This window comes from Sorex fumeus, unplaced genomic scaffold (assembly GCF_029834395.1).
Source record: "Sorex fumeus unplaced genomic scaffold, SorFum_2.1 ptg000094l, whole genome shotgun sequence".
Taxonomy (NCBI): Eukaryota; Metazoa; Chordata; class Mammalia; order Eulipotyphla; family Soricidae; genus Sorex; species Sorex fumeus.
The window spans coordinates 1,132,931-1,160,111 of NW_026606151.1; the positions used below are offsets into that span (position 1 = coordinate 1,132,931).

General features: G+C 60.3%; 1 protein-coding gene across 3 annotated transcripts in view; it reads right to left on the reverse strand.

Annotated features, from left to right (window-relative positions):
• Positions 1-577: 577 nt before the first annotated feature.
• Positions 578-27,181, reverse strand: part of GRM4 (glutamate metabotropic receptor 4) — an 85,055-nt gene continuing 58,451 nt past the window's right edge. The window contains exons 6-11 of one of the 3 annotated variants that reach the window (XM_056132115.1): positions 15,207-15,407; positions 14,970-15,106; positions 11,343-12,278; positions 5,949-5,981; positions 5,735-5,870; positions 578-667 (exon numbers count right to left, since the gene is read on the reverse strand). In XM_056132115.1, the coding sequence (XP_055988090.1) occupies positions 618-667; positions 5,735-5,870; positions 5,949-5,981; positions 11,343-12,278; positions 14,970-15,106; positions 15,207-15,407 (1,493 nt within the window). In that variant the 3' untranslated portion in view covers positions 578-617. Of the gene's footprint in view, positions 668-5,734; positions 5,982-11,342; positions 12,279-14,969; positions 15,107-15,206; positions 15,408-27,181 lie in introns of all 3 variants that reach the window. The other 2 variants (XM_056132116.1, XM_056132114.1) reach the window with 2 other exon arrangements.

The following is a 27,181-nucleotide window of genomic DNA, read 5'->3' on the forward strand; positions in this document are numbered from 1 at the left end:
CAGACCACCGGGAGGACGCGGCACTTCGCAACACACTTAAGATTTGTTTGTTTGAGCTTTTTGTGGGGAGTTTGATTTTTTTTTCTTTTTCTTTTTCTTTTTTCCTCGTTTGCAACATGTGAGGTTCAGTGAATGAGCAGAGACTGGCAGAGAGGGGAGCGCCCAGGCCGGGTGTCCCGGAGGGTGAGAACTGGGCAGAAGACAGGAAAGAAAAATGCACCAGAGGCAGGACCCAGGGGGCCCCAGGAGGAAATGCCCGAGGAACAGAGACAGAAATGATGATCCGAAGAACAAAGACAAAAGCAAGACAAGGATGGAAACAGACTGGCAGGGCAACCAGGGGACAGGCAGGGACAGAGGGACAGTGAGAGGAAGCCAGCCCGGGCCCCAGAGTCAGCCCGTGTGATTTGGGGCCGGAAGGGGCAGGGGTCCAAGACGCAGGCCCTTGGGGAATCTGAAGCAGCCTGGCCCTTCCTCCTCCTGCCTGCCCACAGGGACCGCCTGGGGCTTCGCATTTCAGCACCAAGCCAGTGGCGGGCACCTGGGCAGCAGATCAGCAGCTGGCCTCTGGAGGTGTGCCCCCATCCGATGCACCGTCCAGGCTCCGCCTCTTCTGGCTAGATTGCATGGTTGGTGTAGGTGACGTAGGTCTGTTTGGTGGCCAGCGCTGAAAGAGAGAGCAGGGGACCCGGCTCAGGGGCTGCTGCTGCCCGGGCACTGACACCCCTGGGGCGCGAATCCACACCCCCAAAACAGGCACCATCCATCCAGTTGCCCCCCCACCTGAACCCACCGTCTCCTGTGCATCCTCCCCACGCTCACACCTCCGCTGTGGGGTGAGGGGCTCTGTGCCCAGGCAGCCTCCCTTCCTTATTGCTCTGAAGGGCAGACCCCATCCCCGGGAGGCATCCTGTTCCCTCCAGATCCCACCACGGTTTGTGGTTTTAACTGGGAAGCCCTGGGATACCCTGAATGTGCCCCTAGGGAGTTTTTCTGTGTTCTAGAAGGCACATGTGCGCAGTGGCGTCAGCACATGGGGTGGGTGTGGGGCAGCCAGGGCAGCGAGGGCAGAGGTGGTCGGTGGAAGTCAATTCCAGACTTGCAGACCCAAAGAAGGGCCTGGGAGCGGAGGCAGGAGCCTCTCCAGCCCTCACCAAGGGGCCCAGGATGTTCCACGAAGGCCCAGCTCCCTTCTGGGTGTCCCCACTCCACCCGTACCTCCCGCATCTGTACTCATCATGCTGGTCATCACTCAGCCTCCAATGGGTCCCCCACCCTACTTGATGACAGGATCCGCTCTACCACTGCCCCCCTACCTCTGCCTGCTGGGGTCAGATCTCACAGCCCCCTAACACGGAGGCTGGAAAGTGCGACACCCTCCACCCCCCATGAAGAGTGAGGGGCCGGCCAAGGTGGGAGATTGCAGAGTCTGGTCAGCCTGGGTTCTTCCAAGCGCTGTGCAGGTGACCACCGGTGGCCCCAGGCCACAGCTGGGTGGAGAGCAGAAGTCAAGACCAAGGCTGCTGGGGAGGGCGGTAGGGGCCCCTGTGGTCTGCAGGTGGAGGGAGGGTGTTAGGTGGCAGGTGTCGTGGTGTCCTCTATTATCAAACTTCTCTGCGCCTTGTCAGGGGACAGCAGGCCCCCCAAAGGAGCTGCAGGCACCAGGCTCGGGGTGCCTGCACTGAAGAGAACACCCAGGAATGGGCTTCAGGATTTCCTCCCTAATCCTCTATTTCCCTGGCCTCAAGCCTGCCAGGTAAGGACTACATTTCCCAGGGTCCTTTGCTGCTAAGAGTGGTCCTGTGGGACAATATTCCCCTAAGAATGTGTGCAGGGAAGGGCCTGTGCATTTGGTAAAGCAGATTGTGTCATGTGATGAAAACAGATGGTTGCCCTCCTCTTCCTCTGCCCCTCTACTGGAAGGACAGGCATGGAGGGCGACCAGCTGCAAGGAGTCAGTGCCGCAACAAGTCGGGAGGAACCAGGCAGGCTCCCGGGAGCTGACTGGCACACACCTGGAAGTGTCTGACAGGGGCGGGGAGACCGTGTCCAGCAGTGGGGTCCACAGGGTGGGAGGCAGTGTCCTGGAGGGATGCAGTGAGCACAGAGATGGACAGGGGAGGCAGGGGGTCAGGAATGCCTCTGAGCCACAGAAAACACTCTCCCTTAGCGGGGAGCTGAGCTCTCTGCTGGCAGAAACACCCACAGCGGAACAACAACCCCTGGCTGGGTAATGGTGGGGAAACGCCCTGGACATCCAAGAGGCAGTAACACAGTCAGGCACTGTGTCATGGGTAGAGAATCTTCACCTTCCTTTCCTTTTTTGGGGGTGGGGGTCATTTGGGGTATACTGGGTAGTGCTAAGGGTTAACTCCAGCCTGATGCTTCGGGCAGAGCCTGGGGGATCCTGCGATGCTGGGGCTGAGCGGGGGTCCTTCTGCACGCAAAGTGGAACCCCAGCGGCTGTGTCTCCGGTCCCCCTGGCCCCCTCCCCCTCAGCCACATCTCTCCCAGGAGCTGGGTGACCAGAAGGAAGGAGCAGAAAAGGGGCTTGGGCTTAGCCCACTGGGGAAAGGCGGTGAGTAGAGGGCAGCACCCAGAAACACAGGTGCTGAGGCCAGACCCAAACTACAATGGGGAGGGCGCTTGCCTTACACGCGGCTGACTCAGGTTCGATCTCAGGCATCCCCTAGGGTCCCTGAGCCCCACCAGGAGTGATCCCTGAGCACCACTGGGTGTGGCCCCCCAAAACAAAACAACAAAAACCGGGTGCTGTAAGAGACCCAACAGAGCCACCTCGCTCCTCTGCTCCACGCCTCACCCAAGCCTCAGGGTCCCCATCTGGAACACATGCAGGTGGCCACCTCCCCCTGCAGCCCCTCTCCCCCACTATGAGAAAGTGAACCCTATGCTGCAGCCCCATCGCCTGGGGGGAAACTGATCTGAGTCTCCAAACCTGGAAACCATTGGCAACTCGGCTCAGCGGCCCGCGCTGTGCCTTTCAGCAAGTCCAGCCCACAGGGTGCAGGACCTGGAAGCACACCCACTGCCATTAGGAACCCCAACACTGCCCCTGGAAAGGGGGAGCAATGAGTCTGCGAGCGGGAGGGGGGAGGGGAACCACAGCCTGGGGTCAGCAAGAATCAGCATCGCCCAGCGGCCCCTCCAACAAAGTTCCCCTCAACTCCCTCATCTGCAGAAGGGGGTGACATATGACCATAACCCCCGGCTGACTCCCTCCACGGGGTGGAAGAAAACGCTCTTGAAAGGGGCAGCTGGGCGCACAGCTGCTGCCAGAGTGCTGGGGGCCGCCTCCCCCGGGGCGCGAGGAGACGTGTGGGCAGACGGGCTCTCCACACTGACACCCGGCCCTGAGTTCTCAGTCTCTGCCACCTCTGATCACAATTAGCCCAGCCGTGGCCGGCAGATGACAGTCCCCATTTGTCGCCCCCGTGTCTCAGTGCCCAATCCGCCTGCAATCAGGACCCTGAATTATTCCTCCTGTTGTTTGTTTAAAGATACGTGGCCTGCCGGTGACAGAGTGAAAAATGCCCCTGCTCCGAGGACTGACGCCTCCCCGCACCGTCCACGACACCCCCCCGCGTCTGGCTGGCCCCAGAATTAATCACCTGACTCCCACCCGCAACCCGCGTGGCCTCTGCTGTCACCGAGCTGAGAGACAGCGGGGGACCTGGAGGGACACGGCAGTGGGGGGGGAGCAGCTCCCACCTCTCCCTGGGCAGGCTAGATCTCCCTCCTTATCTGCACCCCTCCTTATCGGGAGGGGAAGGGGGGGGGACAACACAGGGACTGTCAGCAAACACAGAAGCGACAAAGCAATTAGATGTCCATGGAGCTCTCCTGGGCCAGCTCTGGCCAGTCATGGCCACCATGCCAGAGGCCTTTGGTGCCAGGTCCCATGGGTACCTTGTGTGATTAAAGGGGGTTCTGGGGATGGGGTTGCAAGTCTGGGGTGCAGGCGGTGAGCAGGGACCCTTGCTCGGGACAGTGGGGTCAGGTTTTGTGCTGTGACTGAGGCTTCTGACTATTGGGTGAGCACCAAAGGCCCGAGGAAGGGGTGTCCTACAAGATCGGAGGGTGGGGGTCACCCACGCGCCAGAGGTGGCAACCAGGGGCTGGAACAATAACACAGCAGGTAGGGCGTTTGCCTTGCACGTGGCCAACCCGGGTTCAATTCCCAGCATCCCATATGGTCCCCCAAGCACTGCCAGGGGTAATTCCTGAGTGAAGAGCCAGGAGTAACCCCTGTGCATCGCCAGATAACCCAAAAACCAAAAAAAAAAAAAAAAACCAGAGGTGGCAACCAAAGGAGGAGCCCTGTCAGAGCCAGGCCAATGGCTAGCCCCCAGAAGAGGGAGGACACAGCTAGTGAGGATCAGTCAGCGATGGCCTTGCGGTGTGACCTCAGGACAGTTACTCACCCTCTCTTGGCCTCAGCGGGGAGTAAGCCTCCAGTGCTACTCGGCCCTCACTGCACTGCCGTGGGGGTCCCACAACAGGAGGGTGGGGAAGAAGTTCTGTGTGACTGTGGGAAGGGGCTATGCTGGCCCCAGGCGACCTTCCCTAACTCGCCTCCTCACATCCCAGGGGAGGCACCCCGAGTACTCTGGCAGCAGCTGTGCTCCCAGCTGCCCCTTTCAAGAGCATCCTGTGGAGGGAGTCAGCCCGGGGTTATGATCAGATGGTCACACTCTCCTGAAGATGAGGGAGTTGAGATGGACTTTGTGGGGTCACTGGGCGGTGCTGATTCTCGCTGACCCCGCCTCTGGGCTCTGTCATGGACTCCGCCTGACCCTTCCCTAAAATGCTGCAGTGTCCTGGCAGATGGCAAGAGCCCCCATGGGCACCTGCTGGCACCTTCGATACGGTCCCCATATCCCTCCTGCAGCCATTGGAACTGTCCCTCACTATCAGAGGGCAGGAGGGAGCACGGATGGCCGGGGAGCACCCCCTCCCTGCACAGGGAGGTCCCACAAGATTTCCAGAGTGGGGACAGGCAGGAGAAAGCCCTGATATGGGCCTGCTATGGAGTGGGGCTGGCACCACAGACCCTCCAGTCCACCCTCCTGGTGCAGCTGGGAGCGAGCCAAGGCCGTGGGCAGCTCGGCAGAGGGCAGGTCCCGCCCGCCGCCTCCGCTGCGGGCCCTTGGGACACCCCTGCCTGGCCGTGTGAACCCACACACACTGCATTACTCATGCTGCCGTGAGCACGGAGACTCACAGTCAGGGCTCAACAAACTTCACCACGGCCCTGCCCCCAAGGGGTCGGCTGCCAGCACTCTCTCCTCCCAGGGGGCCGCCTTAAGGGGAAGCGGTGAGGTGGGCAGAGCGAGAGCTGCACCCCACCCCACATCCTAGAGGCCCAGGTCCCAAACCCCCATCTCGGGGCCCTGGGTGAGAACCCCTGTGCGGAGATCCTGGGGGAGCAAGGCTCGGGAGTGGGGTGTGACCCAGACTTCCAGGCAGAGGGGTGAGAGGGCGGGACCGGGGGCGGGGCCAGGGCCCACAACACTGAGGGCGGGGTCTGGGCAGATACTGGGCGGGGCCTAAGCGCCAAAAGCTGGCGGGTTGGGACAAGGCGGAACCTGGGCGGGGGAATGGCAGGGATATGGGCGGGGCCTGGGCAGATACTGGGCGGGGCCTGCACTGCCGCAGCTGGTGGGCGGGGCCTGGGCTCCGGGTTGCTAGCTGGGTTGAGGTGGCACACACCTACCTGGTGGCTCAAGATTCTCGCAGAGCTCTGACTTGGCCTCCCCGTTGGGCCGGAAGCTGCCCTTCTGCGTGAACTTGTTGGACATGGTGGCGGCGGTGACGACGGCTTTGAGGCTGCGCTTGCGCTTGGGCACGTTCTGCTCCGGATGGAAGAGGATGATGTAGACCTTGGGCATGTAGAGCATCCCCAGGGACACCGAGGCGCTCAGACTCACCGAGACCGTCAGCGTCGTTGTCTGGATGTACAGCTGGGGGCGGGCCGGGGGCGGCGTCAGGGTGGGCTCCCCAGGCCTTGCAGATCCCCAATCCCCGCTACCAGCCAAACGGGGACAGACCTGGGGACCCCACCCTGTGTCCTAGGGCTTTGGGACTCGTGGCCTGGGACCTCAGTGCGGAAGGCCTGGGCTCGGAGCCCGGCTGCAGCAGAGGGGGCAGAGTCGGGACCAGAGCCCTCTGCACGTCTGGCGGGAAGTGGGCGGGAGAGCAGGGCCCTTGTATGGGGTGGCAGGGTGCATGGTCCCGCGTGGAGAACAGCGTCCACTGGCGTTTTCCACCCTTGTGTGCCAGCTGGGGGAGAACCCCTGCGGTGCCCATGGGTCCCACCACCTGCGCGGTACAGGGCTGGGGGCAGAGGAGCACCCGCGCAGAGCAGGGCGGCCCGGGAGCCGCAGCACAATCTGCGGTGGCAGCACAGTCAGAGCTCATTTCACGCTCACGCGCCAGCACTAACGGTGACAGATGTTTAGCAAAATGAAGGGCCATTAATCTGGGTGCTGGATGATCCGTTCTTCAATAGTGGGGCCTTCCAGGCAGCCTCTGACAAGTCCCACGCCCGCTTGGAATGCCACTTGCCTCTCCCACCAGCATAGAGCCCAGATCTTGGAGAAAGGCAGGGCCTCTGTTTCCTAGATTAGCTTATTAGCTTTTTCATCCAGTTCGCGTGCCACCTCCTCCAGAAAGCCTTCCCTGAATCCCCTCCCAGGACTCCCCCATTCCTACACCCAGTCCAGTGGAGCCGTTTCTGGACAAGCTCTGGACAAGCTTTGGTATAGGGTGGTCCCAAGGTTTGGGTCTTCCATTGTCCCCCAGAAGGCTCTAGGACCAAACCCTGAAGACCCCCCCAGCAGCCCGCCTTGGGCTTGCCTGCTTTTGTGGGAGGGTGTGAGAGCAGAGAGGCTCGTGGTGCTGGAGAAGAAGTTGTAGCGATCTCTGGCCTCAGTTTCCTCATCAGTGCAATGGAATAAATGAGAGGGGAAATCCTAGGCCTCGGAAAAATGCTCTCAGGGAGGCTTCCTGTGCCACCACCACTCAGGAAAATGTCACAGGGTCACCCTGGGCACAGCCTGCCAGTCTGAAGCCTGCAGAGGGTCCTGAGGGCCGGGACAGGTGCCAGGACTGTGCCGGGTCTCCTGGTCACTAGCGTTCCCAGAACCCTGTGCCCTCCTTACACTGGGGCTCCCCGTGCCGGGGGCTTGCTTCACCTCGGGTCAGCGACACTCTTTGAGGGCCCTCTGTCCTGCCTTAGTGCAGTGGGCACAGGGACCAGCGGGGGCCCATGTAGAGTGGGTGTGGCTGAGATGGAGGCCCCTCTCTCTGGACAGAGTGGGCCCTGCTGTGGACACAGCCTGTGTTGGGGGACAGGCCTGGGGTCCAGACACCATCCTGCCCTGACCCATGTGCAAAGCCCCCACATCAGCCTAGTGCACCGGGGTGACCTTCAGTCCTGCTTCCCGACAGAGAATGAGGGACTCCCTGAGCACTTTGCAGAGAACCCTGGAGAGTGGGGCGCCTGCCCTGTGCACAGTGGCAGGGTCACAGCCCTGGGGCCACTCTGTTGGGGTCTGTCTCTTCCTTTCTGCAAAGCACAAGGTCCAATCAGCCAAGTGGCCCTGGGGGCTCCTCCTGCCACCTGCAGACCGGGGGGTGGCCTGCCCTGTGCCCGGCAGAAATGGGGCTTCCCCCCAATCCCCTAAGCCCGTAGGTGGTCACAGGCCCTTCTGGGAGGTCAGAGCAGCTGAGATGCTCAAAGAAGCCACGTTCCTCTAGAACCCCCAGCCCCCAGCTGCAACCCTGCAGGAGGGGGGCCCAGGCACCCTCACAGGCTCCAGGCAGCACTCTGGGGGGCCTTGGGGCTGGGATCTCACCACCTCTCCTGGCCCAGAGGAGTCTGGCCCCCCATCACCCACACTTCCTGCTGGCTAGGCCTTGCCGCCCTCCCGTGCACTGCACCCTGCTGCTCCAGAGCAAAGGAGGTTCTCCTGGGAGAGGGCAGAGGTCATCCTCTGCCCTCTGGCAAAGGGCACTGCTAGGGAATGGATAAGGAACTTCCTGGGGCTGCACCCAAGGAGTGGGGCAGACAGAGAAACGGGTTGGTGCTGCCTCTCTGTGCTTGTGCCTGGCTGGACCAGGCCACCCCGAGCCCCTGCTGCCTGTCCAAAGCTGACAAATGAGCTCCCCGCCTGGGGGCCTCTGTGGCCTCGTGCCCCCAAAGCCTGCTGAGCTGCCACCCCGCACGGGGTGAGGGCGGTCCCCGCGGCTCAGGGTAATGCCACCCACGGCAGTGTTAAGCCCTGGAAATCCGGGCTAACGCCAGGAAATCCATCCCCCTGCTCGCCCAAGCGGCACAGACAGCTCCAGCCCAGGGGACAGGCGCAGCTGGGCACAAGCGTTCGAGGGGCACACAACTGCGCTCAGGCGCACCCGCAACTCCACCGCATAGACCTGGACGCCCCACTGAGCCTGGCACACACCCAGGCAATGCCCAGATGCACCCAACTGCTCACACACCAGCACACACACAGCTCTCACACACACAACACACCCACTCGTACCGGCACGCACACACACACACATACACACAGCTCTCACACACAACACACCACCACCATGCACGCACACACACACCACACACAGAGCTCTCACACAAATACACCCACTCGTACCAGCACACACACCAACCCACCGACCAGCAGCCTCAGCCAACCCCTGCGTACACCACATACCCACATACTCACCCCCTCGGTCTCACATGGGCACGCACAGGCATACACAGGTGTTTGCACGTTGCCCATCGGTCGCTGAATATGCATGTGCACAAAAACACAATCACATACACTGATACACTCACATGTACTCACACACCGGCACACACAGACTCACACAGTGGCACAGATGCTCATACACACACACACACTCGCACACACAGATGAGCATACACATGCTCACACACCTACAGTGAAACACTCTTTACAACTGCATGTACTCTGAGACACAACAGCACACACTCAGACTCACACACACCCTCACAGTGGGATACACGCTCACACCTGCATGCACATGCTCAGACACACACAGTGGGACACATATTCACACCTGACTGTACACATGCACACACAGTGGCACACGCTCATATCTGCACACCCATCACAGTGGCACATACACTCACACCCATACACTCATGCACACACAGTGGCACACGCTTATGCCCACCCCCGTACCCACACACACACAAAGGCACACACTCATACCCACTCACACCCACTCACCCCTGCATATACACAGTGACACACTCTCATACATACTCCCACACTCCCAATAACACTCTTATACCCACTCACACATACACAGTCGCATTCACACAGTGACACTCACACACAGTAACATACCCACTTGTGCGCACACACAGTGACATTCTCTCAAGGAGCCTTCAGCTTCTGACAGTCTGAAGCGGCAGCTCTTCAGGGCTGTGTCCCAGAGCCCCCTCACTCGGCAGCCTGAGGGGGGTCTGGCTGCAGGGGTGAGGTGCTGCTATCACATGCCCCCCAGCAGCTCCTCAGGAGTCTCCCAAGCCCTGAGCACTGACAGGAGTGTCCCCAAAACAACAAAGAGAAGTCAGTGTGGCCTGTCCCGTATGCAGAGTGGGTCCCAGGGTAGCACAGAGCCGTGAGGCCATCTGCGACATGCACCTCGGACCCTGGCAGCATCAGTGTGAGGGGAGCACCCCAAAAGGCAGATCAGAGGCACGTGAGATGGAAGGAGGCAGGAGGGCACCTGCGTGGGGGGCAGGAGGGACAGAGGGGACGTGAGGGGGCCTGAAGAGGGGCTCATCTAGGAAGGGTCCCCTGGGTGCCCTGGGGTCACTCTCAGGCCACCAGCTTTCCAGAGGGAGGACTGCTGGCCCCAGGGAGGTGGGCCCTAGCCAGCACCTGCCCTCAGGGGCCTCCAGCAGGTCTGGGGACACGGATGACCTGGTTCACAGGGCCACCTGACCTGGTGTCTGCTTGGGCCCCATACACAGGTGGTCTGATAGCATGGACCCTACAGGGGGTAGTGCAGGTAGTCTGATAGTGTGAACCCCTGTGCAGATGGTCTGATGACATGGGCCCCATGTGCAGGTGGTCTGATGACATGGGCTCCATGTGCAGGTAGTCTGATGGTGTGGGTCCCTGTACAGGTGGTCTGATGGTGTGGGCCCTATGCACGGCGTGGTCTGGAGGCATGAACCATCTGTGGGGGCTGCAGTACAGCCTCACAAACATTCCTGGAACCCACAGCTGGGCTCACAGATTTCTCAGGATGGTGCTCAGGAGTCTCTCCCTGCAGTACCCCCCGCCAAACTGGGGCCAGCCACAAGCAAAGCAAGCACCTCAACCCCAGCACTAGCCCCTGGGCTCACACTTTAGTGCTGGCCAGCAGCTGAGCCCCATGTCCAGGCTGGTCTGTTAACCCTGGCCTAAGTACCAAGCTTGTACACCCCGAGGACTCCGGGCAACCCCCCCCCCAGCTCCTCCCAGTGCACCCACCAACATCCCCATGGTCCCTGACGCATGTATCAACCCTGCTCACCTTCAACCTAAATCAGCCACAGTGAGTCTCCCCCCTACTGACTAGCACAGCCTTGGTATACCCTTAGTCTTCCAGAGGGGGATGCCCTCACCAGTGGCCAGCCTTCCTGCAGGCCCTGCGTCCCCCATCTTCAGCCATCCGCCACCTGTGACCTCCGCTCCACCAACTCCCAGTGGGAAGCAGCCTTGCCACGTGCCCCAAGGTCATTGACGTCACATACCTACAGGGCAAGGGTGGTGACCCCAGGCTCTGATGCAGAAACTGAGGCCACAAGCCAGCTAGTCCAGCCCAGACCTGACTCTGAGCAGGGTCCTCCATCCCCCAGGGTCCCCCTGGTGGTTGGACATCTGCAGTTTCCAATCCCTCAAGAACGCCCTAAACCCAGGCAGGCCTGGTGGGGAGGGGACCAATCCATCTCCCGCTTCCGGGACCCCTGGGCTCCTGTGAGGGTACAGCTGGACAAAGGAAGGCAGAGCAGCCAGTAGGGAGGGAACATCTTGGCCAGACTGGCTGTCCGAGGAAGAAGAGAGGAAGGAAGGGACCAAGGAAAGGGAAGCAGGAAGGAAGGAGAGGAGGGAGAAAGACAAGGCACAAGAATAGGAAGAAGAGAAGAGAGAGCCAGAACCTGGAGAAAACGCTCCTGGAAGAGAGAGAAGACCCCGGGCAAGGGCTTAGAAGGAGAAGCTTCTGGAACAGGTGCTGGAGCCGCCCTCCCGCCACCCCACCCAACCCAGGCCCTCTGCTGGCCCCCAACCCCCACTCACTTTGTCCGCCGACTGTGAGGTGCCAAAGAAGATGGGGATGAAGGCAAGCCAGACGATGCAGGTGGTGTACATGGTGAAGCCGATGGGCTTGGCCTCGTTGAAGGTCTCGGGCACGCCGCGCGTCTTGATGGCGTACACGGTGCACGTGACCATGAGCAACATGCTGTAGCCCAGCAGGCAGATGAGCGACAGGTCCGAGATGTCGCACTTGAGCACCCCCCGGGCGAAGCGCGGGTCGAGCGTCCGCTGGTCCTGGAAGTCCACCACCGAGTGGGACGGGTCCACCACGAACCACACGCAGATGCCCAGCAGCTGCAGCGAGATGAGGCTGAAGGTGATGGCCAGCTGCGAGGCGGGGCTGATGAAGCGCGGGGCGCTCACCGAGCGCTTGCCCTGCTCGAAGATGCGGTAGATGCGGTTGGTCTTGGTGAGCAGCGCCGCGTAGCTGATGCTCATGCCCAGCCCCAGGAAGATGCGGCGCAGCGAGCAGGTGCCCAGGTCGGGCTCGGCGATCATGAGGAAGGTGGTGGCGTAGCACAAGAAGATGCCGGCCAGCAGCACGTAGCTCAGCTCGCGGCCCGAGGCCTTGACGATGGGCGTGTCGTTGTAGCGCACGAAGGTGACCACCACGAAGAGGGTGGCGGCGATGCCCACCACGGCCAGGAAGAGGGGCAGCACGGCCCAGGGCGAGCCCCACTCCAGCTTGATGATGGGGATGGGCCGGCAGCCCGTGCGGTTCTCGGTGGGCCGCATGTCGTAGGGGCACGTCTTGCAGGTGTAGCGGTCGGCCTGGTACTGGTAGCCGGTGCAGGGCTCGCAGTGCCAGCAGCAGGACATGCCCTTCACGGTCTTCTTCCGCTCGCCCGGCTGGCAGGGCAGGCTGCAGATGGAGCGGGGTAGCTGCTGCCCGCTCCCCGGCCAGCGCATCCGCTCCATCTGGCAAGGACAGCACGCCAGGACGGCCCTCAGGACACGCCCGTGGTCCCCCACGGGTCCACCGGGCAGCTGTCCCCAGGCCCCCCACCATCCCAAACCCAGCCCAAGAACCTGTGGGCTCCAGCAGCGTCACACCCACTCCCCACACAGATCTCAGGGGGTTCCTGATGCAACTTCCTGGGTCCTGTGCGGAGACGGAGCCTACCCACCCCCAACCCAGCAGACGCAGCTGGAGATGCAGGGCAGAGTGCCGGGCCTGACGGCCAGGCCTCGTGGCTCAGGGGCTCCCCCGCGCAACAGCAGAAGTCGCGCCCAGAAAAATGGAAAATGTTGCCAACCCCCTCAACTCAGAATGAACCAGAGCCCCCCAGTCCAGGGAGGGGGCTGCGTGTGGTCCTTCACTGCCTCCTGGGGGGGACACTGGGGCGCTGTTTCTTTGCATTTTGCTCTGAATTTGTGGGAGTCACAGCTTGCGCGGATACACAGTGCTCTGGGCCCAGAGGTGTCGCTCATGCTGCTGATGTGTCAGGTTCTGGGAACTAAGACTCCCCCCTCTCCCCGACTGAAGCTCCAGTGTTCAGGCACAGAACTGACCCCTCGGGAGCCACAGGCAAACACCTGTTCCATGCATTTGGCTCACAGGGGCCCTTTTTCTGTTTTGTTTTGTGGGTGGCTGGACAGGGCAACTCACTGCTCTGTGCTCGGGGGTCGCTCCTCATGGTGCTCAGAGAACTAGGCAGTGCGGGGGCTAAAACTGGGAGAGACCACATGCAAGGCAAGCGCCTTGGCCCCTGTCCTAGGGCTCTGACCCCTCGTAGAGAATCTATTCTTAGACAGTGATGGGCAGGGCCGACCTTGGTCCTTGGTGCTCCCTCCTGGAGGGGGGTTCCAAGCTGAGAGGAGGGTCCCAGAACTGAGTAAAAGTACTTCGGGTTGGGGGAGGAGAGAGCCTAACACATCCATGGGTGCAGGGCAGGAAGAGAACCAGGGAAGGTGAGGCGTGACCCCTGTGTCTCCGGGTGTCACAGGCCATCAGCCCACACCCACGGAATGTTCTGCGGGAATGACACTGCCGTGAGCAGGGAAAGAACAGGGATGGGGCCAAATCTCAGGTCAGAGTTGCTGCGAGCTGGCCGTGTGCCCCGGAGCAAAAGCCTCGACCTGTCGGGGTCTAGTGTCCCCACTTATCTAACGAGCAGACCAGAAGTCGCATGGCCCTTGGGAAGTCAGACCTTGGATGAAGGGGCTTGGTTGCCTCCCAGCACAGGGGCAGCCCACTGTGATCTGGGGGTGCTCAGGAGAAGTAGTGGGGGGCCTCACATGCAGGTCCTGGAGAACAGTGGACAGGCAGGAGGAGGCCTCTGGGTTGTTGTGGTTGTGGTTTTTGTTTTGTTTTGTTTTGTTGCACCAGCTGTGCTCAGGGCTTACTCTGGGCTCTGTGCTCAGGGCTCGGGGGGACCCTCTGGGATGCTGAGGGTTGAAGTCTGGTCAACCATGTGCAAGACAAGTGTCCTCCCTGCTATACTGTTGCTTCAGCCCTAGTAGGGGGTCTCTTTCTTGACGCCCCCACATGCCTTGCCTGCACTGTGCTGCCCACAGCTCAGCCAAAGCCAAGCCACTCAAAGACAAAACCAGGGTCCAGTGGAGTGGGAGTCCCATCCCTTGCCTCCTTTGCCCCCCAACTCCATTCTGAGAGAGTGGACTGAAAAACACCGAGGGAAGCTTCAAAGTTTACTGCCACCCCTGTACCCCCATACCCAGCTTTCTGCTGCCACCGCTGGAGAGTGGGGTGACAGGAGTGACTGCCCCCCGGGATGGTCTCCCGCAGGACAGGGCAGGGTCAGCTGCTGCTGCTACACAGGCCTGTGTCACCGCCCGCCCCCTGGTGCCGCCCCACCCACTAGGGGGCCACCATGCCCAGGGCTCCCCTGCCCCTACGGTCTGTCCAGTGAGCTCTGAGCCCCCAGGCCATGCGACGGTCAGCCTCAGGCTGGGTCTCCCTGGGGTTGGGTGGTACCGGGGCATGCGCTCTGCAGAGCACGGAGACTTATCACAGGAAGAGGATGGTAGTGACATGGGGTTACTCTCGCAGGGCCTGGAGTGGGCTGGCAGAGGACTGGATGGACTGGGTACCTCTGGTCTACCCAGGTGCCCTCTGGGCTGACTGCACCCCAACGCAGGGACCACGTCCCCAGGGATGAAGCATAGGTCCACGATCTCCTCACACACGTCACTGCTGGGGACATCACTGCCTCAGGCCCACCGGTGCTTCTCCAAGTGAGCCCAGGATCTGGGGAGGACCCAGGAGAAGAACCCCTCCACACACTGGGACACTCAGAAAAACGATGGCTACTCAGTGGGGTCTGACAGCCTGGGCAGACCTCTGAGATGCCCAAGCGCTGGGCTACCAAGCCCACACACTGGGAGTGGCCTGAGCCCTGAGCACTGCTGGGGAGTCCAGCCCAGCCCAGAAAGGATGTTTGGGTGCAGCCCTCCAGCTCCCGAATCTCTTGGGTATCCCCAAGCCTGTGCCCCAGCCCGCCCAGTCAGAGGCCTCTGGGCAGAGGGTGGTGGGCAGGAAGGCGAGGAAGAGGACAGGGCCAGGCAGAGGGGACAGCACAGTCTGGAAGGGGCCGGACGGAACCCCAACTCAGCAGGGCCCCTGGGGGCGGGGCGCCAGAGGCTGCTCACCCGGAGGTGCAGCTGGTCTGTCCAGGAGCCGATGACCTTGTACTCAGCAGAGCCGTTGCGCAGCTGGTACTGGTAAATGTCGTAGCGCCCGGGCGCATCTCCGTTCTCATTGAAGGTCACAGGGTTCCCGGCGATGCCTGGGGGCAGGGGTGGGGGGGTCACACACACACACCAGTGACGTGGCCGAGCCTGTCCTGGAAGCCCCGTACCCAGCCCGGAGGCCTGGCCCGTGCCCACCTGAGAAGTTGACGCTGCGGATGTACTTGAGCAGCTGTGTGCCATCCACAGGGTCCATGCGTGGGCACAGCCCCACACGGCCGGGGCACAGGTCACGGTGCATGGCGTGCAGCGCGTGGCCCATGGCGTACACGGCGTCGATCACGAACTGCACCTTCCCCTCCTGCTCGTAGGACGAGTCCTGGCCGATGCGCTCCCGGTCTGCAAGTAAGAGGGGGCGGGGCGTGGGTGGGGCATGCTTGGGTGAGGGGGCTGCACAGATGGAGGGTGGCAGGGTGGGCAGTCCCCAGGCCCATCCTCACATGCCCAGTCTCCTGGCCAGGCTTGACCCGACTCCCCAGGAGAGGGCCTTGTGGAGGCACCTGGGGGCAGCCCCAGGAGCAGAGGATAAGACAATCCCCAACCTCACTCAACGGGTCCCTGGGTCCCAAGATCCCAGAATGGCACGGGAGGTCTCTGGCTACCATCACCCGGGAAGGCAGTGGTCAGTCTCTCCCTGGGACCTGGGACCTGCCTGCCCTGACCCGGGGATGGGGGGCGGCTGCTTCCAGCAGGTAGAGGTGTGGCCCCCGGCACAAGACACTGCCAGGGAAACAAGAGCACATAGGGGTGAGGTTCCGGATTCCTCCAGTGGTCTCTGGAAGCCCAGACCCCCGAAGTGACTGTCACTCACAAACACTCCCCACCAGCCAGGAAGAGCGGCTTTCCCTTCTATTCCCACTTCCAAAAACACGGGTGCTATGAGGACTTGGCCCGGAGGAGCCTAACCCACATGGCAACTGGGCAGAGTGGTTGGAATAGGGGGGGTCTGAGGAGATGCCAGAGGTCCCCGGGCTGGAGGAAGCCTGGAAGGCTTTCTGGAAGAGGTGGTACACCTGGCTGGGAACCATGGGAATGGCATCAGAAAGCTGCTGCTAACTCAGTTACTATGAGCACCCCTGGGAGCCGGGCTCTGACCAAAGCCCCTTAATGGGTCGATTCACTGAACCATCAGAGTAATGCAAGAAAGTGAGTGGCAAGCCCCACGAAGATGAGGAAACTGAGGCACAGGGGAGCTCAGGGAGGCTCTAGGCACTGGCTTTCCCGGCCTAGACAGAAGCTTTGCTGAGGGCTATGAGGGTTGGAGTAGAGGACGGGAGCAGGAGGGTGAGGAGAAGCAGGGTCTGGGGGCGAGGGATGGAGCTGGAGGGGTCTGAGGGGGGTGGGCTGAAAAGGTCTGAGGGGGGATCTGGTGGGGTCTGGGTTGCTGGCAAGGTCTAAGGGGGAAGCTAGTGGGGTCTGAGGGGGTCTGAGGGGGATCTGGAGGGGTCTGGGAGGGGCTGGGAGGGTCTGTGGGGGGAGCTAGTGGGGTCTGAGGGGGGCTGGTGGGGTCTGAAGGGGGTGTCTAAGTGGGGAGCTGGTGGGGTCTGAGGGGGTCTGAGGGGATCTGGAGGGGTCTGGGAGGGGCTGGTAGGGTCTGTGGGGGGAGCTAGTGGGGTCTGAGGGGTCTGGTGGGGTCTGAAGGGGGTGTCTAAGGGGGAGCTGGTGGGGTCTGAGGGGGGCTAGTAGGGTCTGAGGGGGGCTGGTGGGGTCTGAGGGGGGCTGGTGGGGTCTGAGGGAGGCAGGCTGGCAAGGTCCAGAAGGGAGAGGAGGAGCCAAAGAGATAGCACAGCAGGTCGGGTGTTCGCATTGCGCATGACTGACTGAGGTTTGATCCCTGGCATCCCATATGGTCCCCGGAGCACCGCCGGGTGTGATTCCTAAGTGCAGAGCCAGGAGCAGCACCCTGAGCATCACCGAGTGTGACCCAAAAGCAAAAAAACAAAACAAAAGGTAGAAAGAGGAGCTGTAGAGCCCCCTCAGGCCTGGAAGCAGCACCTGCACCCCTCAGGCCAGACAAGCACACAGGGCCTCGTAAGCCCCCTCCACCCTGTATGTTGGGGGCTCCCGGGCACACTGGGCCACCACAGCCCAGATCACCACCTGTTCCCCGGCCCCCTCAAAGGCAGGCAAGTCTAGACCCAGGCCATGCTGCCCTGCTGGCTGTTCCACACTCTAGTCCCCTCACCCCCGGGTGTGGGGTGACCCGGCTGTGGCCTCTGTCATCCCTCAACTGTCCAGGCCATTCAGGTGACCCGGCAGCCCTCACCCCGGGCAGCCCAGGGAAAACTGCTGGGGGCTGGGGCGGGGGCCGTTAATCACAGGTCCACACTGTCAGGGACTGCAGGATCTCACCATATCTGTTGCTTTACAGATGAGAAAACAGGACCAAGAGGTAAGGCCCAGGACACAGGCCAGTGGGTCAGGTCCCATGTGAGAGAATAAGTGCTCCCAGCTCCCTCTGTTACCCCTCTGTCCCCCATGGCATGGACCTCAGAACTCCAAATTCCCCAGTTTACCTACTGGGTTGGGAAGTTCACATCTGGCGGTGCTCAAGGATCCCTCCTGTTGGTGCTCAGGGAATGATACGGGACGCCGGGGATCAAACCCAGGTCGGTCATGTGCAAGGCAAGCACCCAACCCGCTGTACTATTGCTCCAGTCTCCCGGTTTCTGTGTTTTTTAAGTCTATGGATAGGCACTGCCCCCTGTTTCCTTGTGCTGGGGGCACATCCTATACCTGCCTCAGCCTCCAAGACCCTAAGGCAAGGTACCAGTACTAGTTTCCTCCACCTCAGATCATAGGTCAAAGGTCACCGGCCAAAGATCAAAGGGGCAGAGGCTAGTGGGGTCACACCAAGCCCGAGGTGTCTTGGGTATGACTTCCGGGTGGAGACAGGTGAGTTTCTAGGTGCCTAGGTCCGCGGAACCCTGGCTGCCTACTGCCCTGATGCTGATTCGGGGCTGGCACCCAGTTCCCCTGCTCTCTAAGCTGCGACCTTGGGCCCCGTTTCCGCTCGATTGGAGGAAGTAATGACGGTACTTACCGCCTGGCGTCCGGAGAGCTCCCTGTGGGGATAAATGGCTCATGGGCCCAGCAGGGCACAGAGGCCAAGCCAGCGCTAAGTGCCTTGTGAGTGAGATGCCCGTGGGAGCAGCCTTGACTGCCTGCGGTGCCAACGGGCAGCACCACTGCTGGGCACAGCGCCCGCCGGGACAGCAAAGGGACGTGGTTCCCTGGCCTCAGCCCCTCTTGCTCCAACCCTCCGGCCCGGGCCCCACCCCACAGCTGCCCTCTGCCGTCCAGGAATGCAGAAGGGACTCACTGTCCCGCTGCCGCTCCTGTCATGGCGGGGTGGAGGATGGGGGGAGCCGATTATTAGCAGGCACGGGGACAAGGATGCGCCCCAGCTCCTGGATCCTCGTGCAGCCCCTGCTGAGCTGGCCCTCGGCCTCCCTCCTGACCCCAGGGAGTAAACACAGGAGCGCCCTCACCACACAGCACCCCTCGGCCCGGCTCTGGGATCCGTGGGCACTTGGCCAGCCTTGAGAGCTGCCTCCCAAATCTCCTCCCCGAGCAGTCCCGGTGCCAGCCAGGACATCTGGAGGATGCTCAGCAAACGTGTCCTTGATTTGTCTAGTCTGGGCCTGACACAGAAACAGCGTCGGTGAGGGGACCTGAGAAAGGGCTCCACACATTACCACACACCAGACGCACATGCACACCACACATACCATACCACACAAGCCACACACACACATCAAACCACACACCACACACACAGCACACACACCATACCACACACACCACATACACACACCACACATACCATACCACACACCCTGCACATACCGTACCATACACACACTGCACACACACCATACCACACACACATGTACACACACCATACCTCATACACACTGCACTGCATACATACCATATCACACATACTGCACACATACCATACCACACACAATACAACACATACCATGCTACATCACACATGACATAGCACATACACACCACACAACACACATTATTCCATACCACATACATACCATACACACATATGACACCATACACACCACACGCACAACATAGCACATACCACACATATCACATCTTATACATACATGATGCTACAAATAGACATATTACACATAAATAGCACACACCACTCCCTATGCATGACACAGCACATATACCAAACACTGTACCTAACAGCAACATACACATATCACACCATACATATGACATAGCATATACATGACAACACATAACACATGACACAACACAAATGCACACATTACACAGCACAAACACAACACACACAACAGACATATCAAATACAGCACACACACGTCACACAGAATTATGCAAATACCATACACACCAAACACCCATATCATACATACCACATACACTACACCATACACACCACACTACACACACATCACATCATACGCGCATAGCACACACATAGATACCACACACCACTTTCATACACAGCACATACAAATACCACACATACGCCCATACACACATATCACATACATATATAATACACCACACACATCACACATATATCTATCATACCATGCACATATACCACACATAACACATTACACATACATACACAGCACACACCACACACATATACCACTTAACACCATGCATACAGACAGACCACACACAACACATACAAATATACTGCACACACAACACACACGCACCCTCCCCTCAGAGTGCTTATGACGGTAGAGTTCAGATGCACTTAGAACAGGGTCAGCAGGACCCCAGGCCCCCCACAGGACAGGAAGCCGGCTGAGCGGGGAGGGTGCCCTCAAACAGCCCGGCCCAGCAGCACCTGCAGGCACCTGGTCCCAGGCTAGGCAGAGGCGCTGACTGGCCCCCTTCCAGAGCTGGCTGGGTTGCAGCCGTCTCGTGAGACACCCGACTTAGTCTCACCGGACCCTGGTGCCCAGCCGTGTCAGATCCCTGGGGGTGGCCTTACTTGACAGCAACAGGGCTGGGATTCGAACCCACCAGAGCCCAGCCCCTCTCCCCTCCCATCGGGGCCCTTCTCACCTCCAGCTGTGTGGGCCACCTCCCAAGTCTCCTCCCCGAGCAGTCCCAGTGCCAGCAGGGACCCAGAGGGGTCCCAGTGTGCGGGGCCGAGGACGCTGTGTCCTCAGAGCAAAAGGGGGTTGCATGGACCCTCTGGGGGTGGGGCCATCGGCCCAGGCAGGGGCGCTGTGCTGCTGAGAGGTACGGCCGTTTCTGAGCACCCGGGCAGGAGATACATTCCAGGCACATGGCGGCAGTGACAGCAGAGCAGGCCGAGGATGTCCTAATTGTGTCCCGGAGCACAGCGCGCCCGCAGACACACGTGTGGGCTCCGCCAAGGGTGACAGCCAGCCGGGAAGCTGCCAGGGAGAGGACTTTCTCCGCCAAAGCCCTGCACCGTGGTTACTACGGAGACTGCAGTCTTTGTCTGCAGGTTGTAAATTGTAATTGGAATGAGTTTTCAAGGTTGGAATAATCAGAGTTACTCCCCGGTTCCCCCTCCCCCGCACCCCCACTGTCCCCTCTTCCGCCCCAGCCGGCCCAGAAGCGATACACCAAGTGCTAATGCTTGCGTGCGCGCGCGCACACACACACACACACACACACCTTCCACAAGGCACACACTCAGTCACACACACTGCTGCAGCCACACAGCAGAGCAGCCACACACTAGGCTGCACGTGTTACTCACAGCTCCACACAACACAACACCAGAGCACGCGTGTGTGCACACACGGAGCCAGGCCCGCTTCTGAGCATGTGACCGCGTGGCCACAGCCAGGCAGGGAGCATCACGGGAGCTCCTCATAAGGATTGTGGGCCCCGCCTGAGAGATAGCACAGCGGGTAGGGTGTTTGCCTTGCATGCGGCTGACCCGGGTTCAATCCCTGGCATCTCATATGGTCCCCTGAGCGCTGCCAGGAGTGATTCCTGAGTGCAGGGCCAGGAGTAGTCCCTGAGCACCACCAGGTGTGGCCAAAACATCAAGACAAAAACAGAAAAAAAGAAAACCAGGACTGTGGGCAGGTGTTTCCTTTGTGGGGTTGATGCCTGGCCACAGGTAGAGAAACGAGATGGAAAATTCCGGGCAAGGGGCTCAATGCCCTGGGAGCTCCGGGAGGCGACTGAGCCTACACTTTTTCTGGCCCACTGGAGGGGAGAAAGCCCTGCTCTGCTGGGAACGTGGGTTCTGACAGACCAAGGAGAAGGGCAGGATGGGCGACTTATGGGGCCTGCCAATCCAGAATGCCAGGGCCAAGGGGGAGCACTGCCCTGCAGGCATCCTGGAACTGCTTTCTCTCTACTCCTTCTCCCAGAATGTCCCCTTGAGATGAGCCCATTATAAAGATGTTTGTCCCTGTAGACTGAGGCCCTCAGTTGTGTAAATATTTAACTCAGACAGATTAAGTTAGTCATTTCAGATTAAGATATTCATTTGACCAAAGAAAATTGTTCTTCTGATATTTTGAGCAATAAATAGTGTATGTGGAGGACAGTTGGGGCTTTCAGGTTGTGAGACCGAGAATCCCCTGACCCCACACTTTTTCTCTTTTCTCTCTCTCTGTCTCTATCTCTCTCTTTCTCTCAGCCCTTGACCCCACACTTTTTATTCTTTCTCTTCTCTTTCTTCTCCTCTCTCCCTCTCTCTCCCTACCTTCCTCCCTGTCTCTCTCTCCCTGTCTTTCTCTTCCTTTCTCTGTCTCTCTCATCACCCCTGCACCCCTGGAAGTGCTCAGGATTTACTCCTGGCTCTGCTGAGGAGTAACTCAGGTCCCCTGTCGACCCTCGGGGACCATTTGGGATGCTGGGGATAGCACCCATGTCAGCTTTGTGCAAGGCAAACGTCCTCCCAGCTGGACTGTCACTCCGGCCCCACTATGTGTTTTCTTAATCCCTCACCTCCCACTGCTCCAGGTCTGTTTACCCAGGACTGGTCCCCGGCCCTGCTCCTGCCTCACCCACCACTTACTGGCACAGCAGGGTGTGGGTCTTAGGTGCAGGGGAGCCCCCCACCCAGCCCGTGCACGCACCTGCCTCACACACCCGCTCACACAGTGACATGCAAAATGTAAACACACACACACACACACACACACACACACACACACCAGCATTCGTTATTCAGGCAACATTCTAGAAGAGCACCAGGTCCCCCAGGTGATGCAAGTACTGCAGCAGAAGGAGCAAAACACACCAGCCGGCAACCCCAGCTCAGCCCCAGGCTCTGAGCTCTCAGAGCCTCAGTTTCCTCAGATGAAACTCAGGATGAAGGGTTGCCAGGAGGGTGCAGGGGTGCAGCTGGCAGTCACGGGGCATTGTACCCTGTCTGGAATCCTCCTGGGCCCAGGGAGGCAGATGGGATATGCTTCAGTTGGTGCTGACTGATTGAGTTTTGTTTGATTTGGGCAGGGACCACTCCTAGTTCAGTGCTCAAGAAGTTGCTCCCAGTGGTGCTCAAAGGACCATGCAGCGCTGGGGACGAATCCCAGGCCTCCTGCACACAGAATGGGTGCCACAGCCCTGTGAGCATCTCCCTGACCCAAGCCTCAGGTTTTCTCTCCTCCAGCGCTGCCCAAGGCCTGCCCTGTGCTCAGGGTGCAGCCTGACCTGGGCTGGCTCTCCCTCCCCCTAGGAGATTAGCACGAGGTGCTCATCCCATAGACCAGGCTCCAGGCCGCTCCTCACACAGAGGTAGGAGGGAGCAGCCTCCCCGCTCCCTGAGTCCCTCCCCTCTTTCCTGATCTCGACCCCCCTGCTGGAATCACTTTCCCTGTCCCTGCCCTTCCCATCCCTGAGACATCACAGCTTTTTGGAGGTGGCAAGGGTGCCCCAGCACTGTGGCACATCCTCGGGTCCTTGTGCTGAACCGCTGAACAGGTTGGTCAAGAGCCGCCAGTGAGCTTCCTGGACCTCCTGAGCACCCTTCAGGGGTTCTCTCACCCACCCACACCCCAGAAAAGATGGGGACCAAACGATAGCACAGCGGGGAAGGTGCTTGCCTTGCAGGCGCCCGTCCTGGTATTAATTCCCAGCACCCCCTATGCCTCCTCCCCAAGCCCTGCCAGAGGTGGTCCCTAAGCACTGAGCCAGGAGTCAGCCCTGAACACTGCAGCTGAGGCCCAAAAACAACAACAGAATAGTCCTGAACCCTGCGAGCCCACCCTCAGACTCAAATGCTCCCCAGTTTGAGAAATGGAATCAGACGGGAGCAGCAGGAAGGTCCTCCCAGCTTCCACTCCCAGCACTGGGATGCCCCACGGGCCCGCCTGGCTCAGATCCTCGGCCCCACCTGCTTCTCTCCCCCGGCCCGACGCCCAGCTCCAAGCACGGCTGAGAGTCCCCGGGGCGCTTCCTGGGTCTCTCCCCAAACTCTGCTGCAAGTCTGATGAGCCTCACCAGCACACAACCCCCACTGCAGTCCTGGCCTGCGGCCCCTCTCCCGGCCCCAGGCCAACAGAGCGAGTCTGTGGGAACAGAAATGGGGCCGCACGTTCTCTTCCGAGCCCTGAATGCACGCAAGATAGAACTGGGCGGGGAGAGCAGTTGCCTTGCACGCGGCCAACCTGGGTTCGATCCCCGGCATCCCATATGGTCCCCCAAACACCACCGGGAGTAATTCCTGAGTGCAGAGCCAGGAGTACCCCTGAGCATCTCTGGGTGTGACCCAAAAAGGAAAAAAAAAGAGAAAATCGGACCAAGCTGCCCCATGCCCTCCACCCGCCTCTGCCTCCTGCGGCCTGACGCTCTCGGCTTCAACCCCCCAGGGTCCCCACTCCGGATTGCAAGGCGCCTCTGGTGGCCCCCTGTGCCATCTCCACCACCAGGGGTCCTGCAGCAGGTTAAGTCCCCAGCACAGGGCCCTGCAAACAAGCGGAAGCACACTCGGGGTTCCCCACACCCGGACACAGTTCGTTGTGCAAGGCAAGGCTCGTTGTCCTAAGGTTCCCCTTCCTGCTTGTCCCCCAGAAGGAGCCTTCCTCAGACCCCCAAGACAGGTGGAGGATCGAAAGCTCCTTCAAGGCCAGGCAGGAGAGCCCTGGGGCCAGGAGGGCAGCTGCCAGAGGTGGAGCGGAAGTCAGTGATCTCTTTACTTGATTAGCGCTTGCGGTCCTGGGCAAGATCATGCGTCTTTTTCCTCATCTGTAAAATGGGCTGCTGAGACCATTAAACGCAAGCCAGTGGACCAGAGCTTGATGAGAAATAAATGCCGGTCTTAGCTGGCTTCATTATTACTGTTGCTCCTGCTTCCAGCACGGAGTGGGCGCCACCCTCCCCCTCTGCCCCAGCGCGTCCCCAGCAGCCTCCGAAATCTCCCCCCAACCAGGGAGCAGCGGCAGTAAATCCCCCGTCTCCTCATACACCCGCCTTCCTCCACTCAGCCGTCACCTGACTGTGAGTGTGTCAGGAAGACGGATTCCACATCTGCCTTGTTTACGGCTCTCATCCCAGACCTGCTCCGTGCTCCCGCGAGCAGCTGCGGAGATGCCTGCTCGGCGACCCACGCTTCTAGCTGTCACCCCCAGCCCCGCCGTCCTTTCCCGGGGAGATGGGGGCTGGGAGAAGGTGCTCCTGGGGACGGGGCTCTGAGAAGGATGGTCGAGAGCAATTTGATTCCTGTTGTACAGATGGGGAAACTGAGGCCTGAAGTAGCGATGGGGGTGGCAGCGCCAGCACCTACCGCCAGCTGCCCAGCCCTCTCAGAGGAACGTGAAAGACCAGAGGGTCCCAGCTGTCCCCTCGCCACCCCCCCCAGTCCCTGTTCCCTGCTCCCAGGAGCCGACGGCCCCCAGCCTTGGGCTGGAGGTGCTGAGGAGGCCGTGAGACCTGCTCTGCTCCCGGGGGACCTGGGTGAGGCCAGCAGAGGGACAGAGTGGAAGGGGGCATTTCAGAGCACCCAGGGCTGGGAGAAGGTTCCAGCAGGGCAGGGCATAGCAGGACAAGCAGCTGCTCTCGAATCAGGCGGCTACTCTCAACCCCACACAGACGCCCTGAGACGCTCCACAGCTGCCTCAGTGCCCTCACCTGTAAAATGGGGGCAGCGTGTTCCCACCCACATCCCCCTCCCTGGCCCCAGAGGCTGCACATGTGGGCGGCCAAGTTAACCAGCGGCTGAGTAAGGCCCATCCCCCACCCCCTCTCTAGATCATCGTGCAGTTTCTCGGCCCCCCTCACACGCACCAGCCTCTCCGCACACTTGCTCTCAGCCTGACAGCAGCACGCTGAGGTGGGGGCGGGGTGGGGCCTCTTTCCTCGTCTATAGCAAGTCCCGGAAACCTGAAGAGGCTAAATATTTCTCCACCCCGAGGATCAGTACAAGACACCACCACCCCAGCACCACATACTGTTCCCTGACACCGCCTGAGCACAGAACCAGCAGTAACCCCTGAGCACAGAGAAAAGAGTAACCCCGAGGGACTGGAGCAATAGCACAGCGGGTAAGGCATTTGCCTCGCACACGGCCGACCCGGGTTTGATTCCCAGCATCCCATATGGTCCCCTGAGCACCGGCAGAGGTAATTCCTGAGCGCAGAGCCAGGAGTAACCCCTGTGCATTGCCGGGTGTGACCCAAAAAGCAAAAAAAAAAAAAAAAAAGAGTAACCCTGAGAACCACAGGCTGTGACCCAAACCATCCTCCCCCTACAAAATAGGGACTTTTAAGTTCCTGGCGAGAGAGTGTGTCCAGGAGCTGAGGCACCGGCACATGGCTGACCCCACCGCTGTATCTGGCCTCCTGACACCCTCAGGAGTGACCCCTGCGCACAGGACCAGGAGAAAGTCCTGAGCACCACCAGGCGTGTCCCCAAATAAAACTAGAAATGAATAAATCAATGAAAACACAATAATGTCCAGAAGCAAACAGCAGGGAGAAGGGAGAACCCACTCAAACCCGGGGGTCTGCCCTGCCCCTGCTCCCTCCCAGGTGCTCTCTCTGAAGCCAGAACTTGGGGCTCACCCACCACCTCCTGCCTGCCAGATGTTCTCCCAGGAGGCCAACTCAGCTCACAGCTGGGCAAGGCTTCCCGCGGCAAGAGCTCTGGGGTGACCAGCGTGGCCTCAGGGCTCAGCAATGTCCCCAGCAGACGCCCATTCCTTCCCTCCCCCATCAAGGACACGGGGTCACAGGAAGATGCAGTACAGGAAGATGCTGTACAGCCCTGGGGTACTGCCCGTGCACACGGGCGACCTGGCAATCAATCCCCAGCATTGCCTTTGGTCCCCGGAGCCCCACCAGGAGGGATCCCTGAGCGCAGAACCAGGAGGAAGCGTTGAGCACTGCTGGCTGTGGCCCCCAAAACAAAAAGGTGTTTACCAGGCCGGGGAGAGAATCCAAGGGCAGAAGCCCAGCGTGGCAGGCAAGAGACCTGGGCTCAGCCGCCTGAGCACCAAAGAGTGGGCCCTCACTCCACCCCCATCCCCAGCACCACTGGGTGGGCCAAAAATATACAAACACACACACACACACACACACACACACACACACACACACACACTCTCATCTTTGAAGTCTCTGCTGAGGCCCTGCAACCAGTACCAAAAAAACGGTCAGTTGTACCCCACTGTCCTCCGCACACCTCCCTCCACACCCCCTGCTCCCCCAGCCCCCAGCAACTCGGCTGGCACCTCCGCACCTGCCCAGGGTGCCCGCCTTCTCCCTCCCACGGTTGCCCTCCCCCTGGGCCAGCGGCTCCCACACTTGGCCGCACAGCAGAACCACCTGGGGCCTTTGTAAAGACACACCCCCAGCGCCCAGCCTGCACCCAGCGCCAGATCCAAGCCCAGAGTCTGGGGGTGGGCGTCAGGCCTCGGCGGCTTTCAAAGGCCCCCAGCCATTCCTCGGGAACACAGCCCAGGAAGCACTGCTCCCCACCAACCCCAATGCACATAAAACCATCAGGGGAGTTTTAAAAAAATAAATAAAACTAAACTAGAAACAAGCCCTGCTGAAGGCCCTGAGTGGGTGGTTAGTGGGTTGGATGGGCCGCAACCTTCACAAGCTCCCAGAGCAGCTAAAGGCGCAGCCAGGCTAGGGACCCTGGTGGAGGCAGGT